This window comes from Carya illinoinensis, chromosome 16, assembly GCF_018687715.1.
Source record: "Carya illinoinensis cultivar Pawnee chromosome 16, C.illinoinensisPawnee_v1, whole genome shotgun sequence".
Lineage (NCBI taxonomy): Eukaryota > Viridiplantae > Streptophyta > Magnoliopsida > Fagales > Juglandaceae > Carya > Carya illinoinensis.
Genome location: NC_056767.1, coordinates 13,227,501 through 13,240,199, shown reverse-complemented (window position 1 = coordinate 13,240,199; position 12,699 = coordinate 13,227,501). Strand labels below are relative to the sequence as shown.

General features: G+C 30.3%; 1 protein-coding gene across 1 annotated transcript; it reads right to left on the bottom strand.

Moving 5' to 3' along the window:
* Nucleotides 1-2,433: 2,433 nt before the first annotated feature.
* On the bottom strand, nucleotides 2,434-3,302 carry LOC122299897. The gene is made up of 2 exons (XM_043110379.1): nucleotides 3,077-3,302; nucleotides 2,434-2,935 (listed from the first exon to the last, which is right to left on the bottom strand). The coding sequence occupies exons 1-2, from the start codon at nucleotides 3,275-3,277 to the stop codon at nucleotides 2,762-2,764; spliced, it is 375 nt and encodes a 124-aa protein (XP_042966313.1). The 5' UTR covers nucleotides 3,278-3,302; the 3' UTR covers nucleotides 2,434-2,761.
* Between the last annotated feature and the right edge of the window lie 9,397 nt (nucleotides 3,303-12,699).

Here is a 12,699-nt window from a genome sequence, read left to right as displayed (position 1 = left end):
TAATAACATCAATACAAACTACAAAAAATGACTTAACAAACCAATGGTTGATCAACATGAGACCAATGTAGTCGATTGAGATGGAATCTCTTTTTTTTTTTTTTTTTTTTAATTGTCCCTACAAATACCAAAATTAAGTTTGTCAAATAAATATAGAATAAATCTACTATGTCATCCCAAGTGTATTACTCCAAATGACCATTCCTCAAATTATTATTTTTTTATTTAATGATTAAGAAAGTGATTTTTAGTGTATTGGTGTATTTTTTTTTTATTTTTTTAAAAATATTTAAATATATTAAAAATTATGAAAAGAAAAAGAACAAAAAAATAAAAGAACACATTTGTGCTAGGTGGCACGCTCCGCGGTCATTGTTGGGCGGCAGCATAGCATTACTCATAAATATAATACAGTCTATATAGGAAAACTTAAAATAATAAGGTAATAAACCCAATTAAATTTCATAGGGACTAAGAAGCTACTCTTTGGGTGCTAAATGACATATATAAGACCAATTGATTGATCAGAATATTACAGGTTTTCTTTTCAAAATGATGGGGAACCATGCATCACTTATAGCCATGCTGAAAAATAGGTACGACAAGTCATGAGTGTCAGCAAGATAAGTGCTTGAGATATGAAGTTTGGATGTTTCTGCGACAAGTAGTGAAAGAGACTAGCTAATCCGAAGTGGAAAAATGGAGTCTCTGTCTAAAGAAATGTCTTGAGAGTTATCAACGTATCTATAATGAATATAAATCGATTTAATTAGATTGAAAAAGAAAGGATAAAGTTGAGTCCATTGATAAGTCTTATCTATTTCTGGAATATCTATTCATTTCTTTTTATAATATCTTATTTTGACTGTATGGTACTATGTGCGTGTTTGAAATTGTAGTGGAAAGTATAATTTAAATAATAAGTTCTACTATTAAAATGTTATTTATTATTTGGTAACCATATATTTAAAGCAACTTACAAATATGTTATGTTTATTTGGAAACAAATAAAAAAAAGATATTTCTGAGGTAGAAATAACGATTATTTAAATTTTTTAAAATTATAATCATATTTTTTAAAGTTTGAAAGTTGTAATTATCTTAAAATTGTAAGGGTATTTTTGTCTATTAACAGTCTTTTTATAATTTAAATTACATTCCGTATTATTAGAAAAAACACGTTTGAGGAAAATAAATGTATTTGTTTAGCTTATTTAAAATTAAAATTGCTTTACTATATAACATCAAAACAACCTAATTTTTCCATTAAATAACTTTTAAGACTATTGAAGTATTTTTTAATACCCCTATCGTAATTCCGAACAGTCCCTATATATGTGTTATTTAATAATGCAAGAACTCATTTTATAGTTATTTTTTAACAATTCCGGTTTAAGTGGAGGACATGGATATAAACGAGTGGAGTTGGAGCATGCGAGTTGTGGGTGAACAAGCTAGCGTTATTTGGTTGATTTTAATTTGAACATAAGTGAACTCGCACTTTTCATCGATTATATTAATGTTGTGTTCCAATTGAATTTGTGTTTGAGCGATACGATTTCAAGCCCCTCGAAACTTGATATATACTTTAATTACGGTTTAATTTATTTTGTCCTTATGTTGAACAACGACTTTCTAGGAACCATAGAATTTTATAGGCAGGTACGACAGCCACAGGTGAAGCGAAGGAATCATTTGATGGTCCTGTTGGTAAAACAGATGGATTTCTTCCGTGATTGTTAACGATAAGATTATGATCCAATCCGACACCATAGAAAATTCAAAATATTCAACAAAACACACACACACATAGATATATGTGTTATTTTTACAAGTTATTTTAAAAAATAACCCTAATTTAAAACATATATATAAAACACACACACACACACACACACACATATATATATATATATATTATGTTAAGTTGCTAACTAATAATTTTTAAATATAACAAAGTAGTCTAAAACTATTACAAATTAATCTGAAAATATTATAAACAGTTTGAATAACTTAAGAATAAAGATGTTACAAATTAATTACAATACATTAAAAAGGAAATAAACGTGGAAAATATAACAATTCATTTGCCAAAGGTCTAAAACTATTACAATTTTGTTGTTGTTTGGACACATTATTTTCACAAACTTTTTCTTTCCAATTAGGTAAATGTGCATTGCATGTTAAACAACTGCTAGTATGTAATATATAAATATATATATATATATATTTATATATATGAGGAGTAAATGAAAACTTCAAACTTATTCTCTTTGGAAGAAGAGAGTGATACATACTTATTACTTTTTCTTTTCTTTTTTTTCTTTCCAATGATCAGATAAGAGTACTGATACTGTAACACATTGTAAAGATTTAAAAAATATTTCACTTCGACAGTGAGGACATGGGAAGAAGAATAAGAAGAAGATAAAAGAAGAAGAATTTGAACTTTTGATGGATCAGAGGTCAACTTAACGAAACAATGAAATGAAACAGTACAAACAACTTTATCAAATTGTGAAAGAGCCTTGGTCTGACTTGAGAATTACATTCAAATAAAAGAAATGGCCATATGCCCACTCACAACAACTAAAGGACTGAGGGCCACACACAACTAGGAAGCCAACTACTAAACCTTTATTACTTAAACGGTTAAACCCAAGCCCACAATGCCTTGGTCCTGAACTGTGACAGACAATTAATTAACCGATCCGGTCAAGTTCTTGTCTCATAAGATTGGTCTTGAAGTGCAGTACGCCCTCTATTGACCAGTTGAAAATCTACGCCGCGCCCCCTCTGCAACAAACATCGTTACAACTGGAAAAAAAATTGCAACGGCGACGAGTTGTCCGTTTAGACAAGCAGCACTGCGAATGTTTAAGGAGATAGTCGAACTAGCGTATGTAGCGACAAATGAGACTAAGCCAATCCATATCTGTATATAAAAGGGGAATTGGTATACAAGATAGAATATGACGTAGATGGACGAAGCAAATGCTAGCGTATTTGAGAAAAAGAAAAGTTTGCAATTAATGGGCTAAGAGCCCAAAATTGCGGTGCCCGCTTCCAGATTTACCCCATTGTCGTTCATGGTTTGTTGCCAAACACCACCGGGAGGGTTGAGTGCAGCTTGGAAGGTAGCGGCAGCAATCAGTGCCATCACCACTAGAAGTGCATTTCGTACATCACTGGGGGAATCTCGTTCTGGCATATAACGGAAGTATTTAAGCCAATCCGCTCCGGACATTCGGTGAGGCTGGTTGGGTTGGGTAGACATCTGTAGTACAGGGTATGTAGCAAAGGGCAGGCTAAGCTGCTCAAACGAGGTAAAGCTTTAAATAGGGACCTAGCCTACCTTTTGGTGCGGCGTAATTGGTTAAATTAGTGACTGCAAAAAGTTGACTATTTCCATTCAGTGATTCACTATATATTTTTTTATTATTTTTATTTTTCTGATTTTATTTTTTTAAAACTAATTGAATTATTATATTTATCATATATATATATATATATCATATATTTGATAAGAGAAAAAATAAAATAAAATAAAAAATATTGTGTATGGTGTATGGGAATGATAAATATAATTTATCATCCAACATATATAATATTATTTATTAGTCAAGCAAAAACATTTAGAAAAATTCTACTGATTATTATCCCCATAGGCCACAAACTATATATAATTTTTTATTTTTTATTTTTTCTTACTAAATGTGTAGTGTCTAAATAATAAGTAAAAGAATTCAATTAATTTAAGAATAATAAAACCAAAATTTTTTTAAAGAATTTTTAAAAATTAAAAAAGGTATGATGCATGGCTTGTGGAAATTATAAGTAGCAAAACCCAAATATTTATTATATCATCCGTGTTAAAGTCTTTAGAATTTATTGAGAGAAATGATATTTGTAATTATAGAGTGTGTAAACGTCGCAAATCTCTTTAAAAAAACTGAGGAAATATGTAACCTACATTTAATAATAAATAAATAAATAACTATTTGGTGGATTCCATTCTTTTTCAAAAGAATTACAGTGCTTGCCCACCTCTCCACGAGTATACCTAACTATTGCCTAGATGATTAGCACAAGAAGGAGGTGAATTAAGTTATATTTAAAAATTAACAATTATAAATCAAATACACAATATAAAATATAAACAAAATATAAAAAAATAATAAGTATAAAGAGTAAGGATAATAGAGAAATAAACTCAGTATGTTAACAAAGTTTGACTCCATTACCTACGTCCTCGCCTTAAGCTACCTATTAAGGATCTCCAAATGTACTATTCAACCACCTTCAGGTAGAGATAGAAACATATTACACATTTAAACAATACTATTACAAAGGATCCGTGTAGAACACCTTCTACACTTGTAATCACCTTACACGTAATGATTTAACTATTCCTTATGTAGAATATTTTCTACATGCACAAGGGTTATATACATCGTTTTACTGATACAAGAGATGATAGTGGGTAGATTATCAGAGAACACTCCTCAATGAGTGAAATAAGAACAATACAGTACAAACTATATATCTCTCAAAATGAATAAGGATTAAGACTCAATACTTAGAAAAAAGAGAATAAAGACTTTGAATGAATCTTGTATACTCTTTTTGTTGTAAATTTGAAACTCTCAAATGATCTATTTATAGGCATATGAGATTTCATATTCAGATTTAAAATAATTCACATGTCAATGATAATATCATTCACTTTTTCAAAAAATTTAAATAAAAGTTTCTTCTTCTTTTAATTATCAAAGACAATATTATTCACTTTTTTAAAAATTCAAATAAAATCTCTTCTTTTTCATTTGTCAAAGATAACATCAGTCACTTTTTAAAAATTTCAAATTTAATCTTTTTACTTTCGCATATGACAAAAGGAGTACTATTTACTTTTCAAAATTTTCAAACAAAGTCATCTACCTTTTGTATAAGTCAAAAAGAGCATCAATCACTTTTGAAGATATTCAAATAAAACATGTACATGTGAAAGATGACAATCATTCATTTTTAATATTTTCAAAATTTAAACATTTAATCATGTCATACACATGTGAAAGATGACAATCAATCATCTTTCAAAATTTTTAAATTTAATTTTTAAAATATTCAGGCACATGTAGAAAATGTATTTTAATGCTTTATGATAAAATATTAATTTTGATCCTTAATTTTAATTTCAAATTTTAAAAGAGATGTACAACATTACTTTATGAGTTTTCATGTGAGTTTATTCCCTTCTTGCTCATATTTAATTTCTTGATATGTTTGACTCTCTATTGTATAAAAAACTTGAGGTTGAGAGTTTTTTATATACTTGAATTTATTTGTTATTATCAAAATCTATATGTAGATATATAATTAAACGAAACTTAAAATCTTGAATTCAATACTAACATTACTCTTTATTAATATTCGGTTCTCGCGTCGTCTTTCCGATCACCGTCAAAATCCATTGCGCACCTTGTTGGCTATGGTGCCTTCTCCTGTTCATATTCTCAAAATACCTATATCTACAACTGTGGCAACCTCCGGAGGACCTGTCTCTGTGCATGTCTTCCAAGCCAACACTTTGAGAAACTCATGGGAAGAGTTCAATGCATACGAGACACAATTATTGCGTGACCATCCCGTATTTCTACATCTAAGATCCTCATGATGTATCGAAGATTACGTACTTAGAAATATATATACATATATATATATATATATAGAGAGAGAGAGAAGTATTGTAGTTATAAATTTTTTTTATAGAAATAAATTTATAAATTAACATGAGATTTAATCATATAATAAGTTAGATTTATAATTTAAAAAAATAATTTTATAATTCAACGTATCACATGTCAACTTATTATAAAATTAATAGCCAACGTATAAATTAATAATAAGTAATTTATTTTATAGAATTTTTTGTAATTAAAGTATTTTATTTATATATATATATATATATATATATATGACAAGTCCCAGCACTACAACATAATTTATCTTCTATGATAAAAGAAACCGTAGTAAAAATTTATTAAAACGTTACTAAAGACATTTGGTCACAACCGTTATCTTAAATGTATCACAAAAAATAATTAGTAACAGTTTATGATTTAACGGTTAAAAAAAAAATATATATTTTTAATGACAAGTAAAAATGTTTTGTTTGATGTAAGATTTAAACGTGTCACGTTTTTGTACGGTTGACATTGTCACAAAAAGTAACGATCCAACGTGAATCATGTTTTCCATTTCCGTTTGACTGTACTGAAATCCGCGTGAAATATAGCCATCCTCTGCAAAAAGTTAATTGGCTTCATCAGGTGCATAAGAATTTTATTATATACAAATAAAATTATTTATTAATCTATATATTAATATTAATTTTTTAATATTTAAAATTAAAATTAATATTATTCTTAATAAAATTTATTTTTTAACTAATCATATCATATTAATATATAATTATTCTTATAATTAAATTTTTCCGATGTAGAATACTTTTGTCGTCTGTGTTCAAAAACCACCTTTCGATTGTTTGATTTCTCACCTGAAGAAGATGCTGGACAAGCAGATTAGTTTGTTTTTTGAAATGGAATATATTTAGTTGAGATTAAAATTAAAAATTTTAAAAAAATATTATTTTTATATTATAATTTTAAAAAATTATGGTGAGTATGCAAAAAAAATTCTAAATATCTTATTATTAGATTAAAATGTTAAAATATAAATAGAAATTATATGAATTAATATGTATTCTTAAATTGAATTTCTATTTACGTTGGGATACTCGACCTAAACAGTTTTTTTATATTTAATTTTAGAGTTTATAAAAAAAAATTCAAAGCCAATTTAAATTCAAATTAGGAGCTTCATGAGATTTGAGAGCAATTTGAATCATTAAAAAAAAAAATCATAAAAGAAAACTGCAAGAAGTCTAAATCCGAAATTTGCTAGGAGATAGTCTGGACATATTTTAATATTTTGACCATAACTTTTTACTCACATACCGGATTGATACGATTCTTGATTCATTAGAAATATATCTTAGAGGGCTATAACTTTATCTCTAATAAGGATTTCTAAATTCGAATGCCTGAAGGGCATATGTGGCTGCCAAGATGAGTCCTAACATTTAGGCGATTTTTTTATGCAGAAATTAAGAAGACATTAGAATTTCTTTCCTACCATACATAAGTATATCATTAACAAGAAATAGGAAAAAAGAGAGGCACAAGAGGTAAATTTGAAGAGAGGATAAAATCACTTTCATGCTGCTGTTCACTTCAGTTTTCTCTAAAGATTCTTGTTGTCTATTATATTTATGGGTAACTAAATTCTCAAGTAGGGCTGGTGATAAACTTGCACATTAGATGGTATTTCTAATTTATTTTTAATTCATATATTTAATTTTCAATTGTTAAAACTCTTTTATTTTATCATTCTCAATTCATTGTTAATGATTTCTTCTCCGAATAATTATAAAATTTATTCTGTTTATGGATTTAGTGATGCTTTTTCTATTGAATGAATTAGTTCTTTGATTATATTTGGATCAATTATTTATCTATATTAATTTAGTTTTTTGCTGCAATATCGCTCTCTGAGTATATTGTCATCGTTGGATTTTCTCAATAGGGATAGAAATTTACTTATTTTAAAAGTGGTGAATGATTTTCAAAATGTTACATTTGATTTAATTTTTGTTTATAAATCTATACATTTCAATTGAGAATTTCAGAAATTGAGCTTTTAATTGAGTTATCCAATAAATTAAGAATAATTAAAATACCGGATTTATACAAAGGATTTTCGACGCTCTACTGGTCGTGAAATTTGAGTATTTTTTCAGTTAATCACTTTGTTTCACTTTAATTTGCAGTTAAAATTAATCTTTGTTCTCCATTACTTATTTAAGATTTTTCTTTAGTTTTTTTGTTCCTTCTGCTATTATTTTAATTTGTCTCTCTATGGAATTGACAACCCAAAGCTGTGCTACAGCTACTGCGTTATTCTCTGAATGTAATCAAATTTTGGTACCGTTGCAAGGGAGACGGTAGAAGAATTGTTAAATAGTTTTTCTTTTCAGCAGTTTATAAAGGCAGCAACTTTGTTATCTCTTTTAACTTGTTACATCGTTATTTTATTTTCTTTTTCTTTTTGTAGTTTTTTTTTTAGTGTTGCATTTTTCTCTACCTTGCATACACAGGTATATAGATGCCTAGGGTTTATTTGCTTGTAGACTTGTGTTAGAGTCAGAATCTAATTTTTCTAATAATTTGTTTGATACTTTTTTTAATTCTGAGAAAATGAGTGAACATGGATATCAATCTACTAGGACCTTTCAAGATTACCTCCACTCTACACGTACAGCCACACCATCATGCATCATGTTTCTAGCTAGTATTCGCCAATTAAATTTTAAAACAAAGATGATACAGTTACGAGAGAGAGAGAGAGAGAGAGAGAGAGAGAGAGAGAGAGAGAGAGAGAGAGAGAACTTTTAGAACTTCCAATATAGGATCGAGGCATAAGATATATTGTAATTTAAGTTATAGAACTTATTCGCCTAGGCATAAAATATATTTAGCTATATAAAAAACAATAAATTCAATGCATAGTTGAATTCTCATGTGCACCTCCACTAGATACGTAGCAATATTATGAGCTGTATCCATGTTCCGCGTGAGAGTCCTTAGCGGAAATCTACATCCATATTATATATATCATGTCGTATGGACTTATCAATACAAGTACTGCATGTTTGTTTCCTCGTGTTTGACAATGTCTTTTTTTCTTTAAATTATTATTATTATTATCTAATTAAAAGCGTGTTCTTGATCGTCATAATCTTCAGGACTACATTTTCACAACACTAATTACACTATTATATAACGGGGTACAAGATCGATCAAGCTGGTTGCGCCTAATGAGGTTCCCATTATGTATATCATGTCGTATGGACTTATTAATACAAGTACTGCATGTTTGTTTCCTCGTGTTTGACAATGTCTTTTTTTCTTTAAATTATTATTATTATTATTATCTAATTAAAAGCGTGCTCTTGATCGATCGTCATAATCATCAGGACTACATTTTCACAACACTTACACTATTATATAACGGGGTACAAGATCGATCAATCTGGTTGCGTCTAATGAGGTTCCACTAATCAATGCAGCCAATGGTAGTGAAGCCACATAAGCCCCTCGAAACATTGACACAAAGTTAAAGGATCAAGCTGCAAAGATACAGCTACAAGAAATTGCTCCATTTCCTACGGGTCCAATAGTCGGAAAAAACACACCAATTAGCCGCTATGAATTATTAGCCGCTATTTCTAGTCGCCACCGAATAGCCGCTATTATAGAGTCAAGTAAAATATTTTCCGGCTACTTTGATAATTGTCAGAAATAAAATTTTTTTCCGACAATAATAATAGCCACAAATGAATCGAAATTTTGTCGCAATAAGTTTTGCCCATATCCATTATCCATAGCCAAAAATACTTTCCGGCTATATTTTTTAACCGAAAAGTTATATTAGCGGCTACATTTTTAAAGCTGCAAATATATACTGGCTAGTTTTTAGGCGCCAATTTATTTTCCGACTATATATTTGTAGCCGGAAATTCTTATTTACAGCTACATTTTTAGCCGAAAATAGTTGTTGTTTCTTTTGCTTGGATAATTTTTTTCGGCTATATATTTTTCGCCGGAAATACATATTTGTAGCTACATTTTAAGCCGGAAATTGTGCTGGCTTGTTGGCTGGAGAATTTTTTATCTGGCTATATATTTTTCGCTGGAAATAAGTATTTGCAACTAATTTTGTAGTCGAAAATAGTGAAGCTTTGCTGTTGCCAAATTAATTCCGGTTGAATATTGTCGCCGGAAATATTTGGAAGCAGTCCCTGTTTTGTACATTCATACGTTGTTTTTCTCTAAATACTTGCTTGTTAATAAACAAAGCAAGTTAATAAACCAAAAAATACTATATATAGAGAAATTCAATTTTTGCCAGCAGACATCATTCATATAACCTTAAAGTACATATCCGAAACTTAACCATTGCACTGCCATTGTTTTAAGTTTCACATAAAATCATCCAACATATCACAATGTAACAAAAATTTACAAGTGAAAGTTTTTCTATATCGGTCTAGCTAGCTTATCCATCAATCTTTGACAGAGTATGAAATATTTTTGCTCTATTTCTTGATATCTTGGTTCAATCCTGTGAGAAACAAGAACAAAAAATAGGTCATGAGCTTTTAGAGATGTCATCAAACACAAGCTAGCTAGCATGCACAACCAGATAGAATGCAAAATGCAATAATAACAATCTATTCAACAATGTTGTTATTTTTCTCGTACATGTTTTTTATACCAACTGTGCATGCAGATTTTTTAATTAGATTTTTTAATGATGTAACAATAAATTTCTCCATGCATAGTTGGTATAGAACTCCATGTCAAGATAATAAAGAAGTAAATGGGCAGGGATGGCAGCACGTCGAAGAATATATTTGTTTCACTTGTTCTGCATATGTTATAATTGTTTTTGGTTGTAATCCCACTGACCGGTGCAAAACTGCAAGTGCACAGTATCGTAGTTTTATAATAAAGTGGTAAGAAGAGTATCGTCCTCAGTGATTGGTACCTTACTCTTGCCAAATACCAAAATTATACTAATCTCAATTTTATCTAGAGGAATCGCTAAGGTTTTTGTAGTTGCAAATAAAACTAGATCAACTCAAAGAGAAATAAGCAAAGAAAATAAAACTGACTTTCAACGATCAAATTCAATAGGGAAGAAAACTTCTAGGAAATCGATTTCACCATAATTCTTCACTATATTTTTCTCATCCAGCTAATTTAACTTAAACCTCTTTTGTCTATTAGCAAATCTCTAATCCATCCAAAAGCCTCTTTCGATAGTCAATTGGAAGTGATTCTAGTTTATCAATTCACACAAGAGTATGCAAATTAAATAATCAAGAACGCAATAAGACCAATGATTTAATTACTACACAGGTTCATACAAGTCTTTCGATCTCTATACTTACCTATGCTGAAATATCCAAGATCTACCCTATGATTCCCTCTTTCGATAGCAAATCACAAGATTAATAATCATCTAATCAATGGCCAGTTAATTAGAAGCATTAAACTCAGAATAAATCAGATAAACAAAGAGAGAATTGCATTAAATTAGCATGGACAAACAAGCATAGTTCGGAAATAGGTTACATCGTTTTCCTAGAATAAAGAAAATTTAGCTCATGCTAGAAATGGAATTCAACATAAACGAATTCACCATAATTGTTCTGAGAAGATGGGAAGAAGAAAATAAACACTGAAAAATCCTCCTTGCAGCCTCAACTCGTCGTCAAAAGCTCAAGGGAACGATTCAACGCTTTTCTCCCGTCCGTGCTCGTGTATGAATCCAACGTACGTGCAATAAATTGGAATTCCGTCTCCAAAACAAATGATTTGAATCCCTCTAGCTATGTTTTTCTCTCCCAAAGAGTGTTCTCCAGTCAAAACTCTCGGCTCTAGAGTGAAAAATGGCTTTTATATGGTCCCACGGCGGAAAACCTAAAATCTGTCAAAATACGATGTTCGCTCGAGCGGGGTGTCGAGCGCGCGTCGAGCGTTCGACTCTGCCTGATTTCGCTCCAGCGTCCTATCGAGCGCACATCGAGCGTTTGACTCTGCCTGATTTCGCTCGAGCGGCCAATGTCTCTGCTCGAGCGATCTTCGTTTTTCAGCAACCCGCTCGAGCTCCCTGTCGAGCGGCAGTCGAGCGTTTGAATCTGCCTGAATTCGCTCGAGCGGCCAAAAACCTCCGCTCGAGCGAACTTGTAAAATCTGCAATATGAAATTTTGCAAGCCATCAAATACCCCCAAACTTACAACTTTGTTTGTCCTCAAACAAAAAGAAAAACAAATGATAGTTTAGGCAATATCAGCTCGACCCCAAAGAGAAGTATCATCACTCACCAAGTTTTTATGAATTTAGATTTCATCTCTAGTATCTTACTCTTTTAACATCAAAGATAGCAAGAAAATCAATAAAAAATTTTGCAATTTGTCAAGCAAGAGTTAGGCGTTAACTTCAACCTAAAGCTAAGACATTGAGTGTGTGTGTGATATAGTCAATTTAACCTCAAACCACCTGCAAACTCAGATAAAAGTAGAACAACCAAAATCAGAAGAATTCTCTTAAAACTTAACCCCATAAGTCCAATTTTCAGAAATCCTCTCCACTAATGTAGTCAACACCAAAATCAAAGATCAAAAGGTCTTTATTAAGGTTGTAATGATAGGCCACAGGGTGAGGGTTAAGAAAGAACTGGATATGAGAAATTAAATCAAACTGGGAAAATACTTAGTGAAAAGAACATTAAAAGAGAAACTCACATGATTCAAATCATAGCTCTTTCTTGGCAATATGCTCATACTTGTGGCATTATTATTGCTGTAATCACTGATGTAATACCAACACTCCCCTTAACAAAATTTGAGGTAATTCACTTTCCGCTTGGCGACTTCTTTTTCTTTTCTTTTCTTTTTCTTTTTCCTCTTCTTCTTTTTTTTTTTTTTCAATCACTTCCTTTCTTCTTCTTCTTTTTCTTTGATCAAATAGAGCAAACATAATACGTTTCATCATGAAACCAATTTTCTC

Coding starts and splice junctions, on each gene's coding strand:
- LOC122299897 (XM_043110379.1), bottom strand. CDS start 3,277: ATGTCTACCCAACCCAACCAGCCTCACCGAATGTCCGGAGCGGATTGG. Junction 2,936..3,076: donor AAACCATGAACGACAATGGG/GTAAATCTGGAA, acceptor TTTTATATACAG/ATATGGATTGGCTTAGTCTC.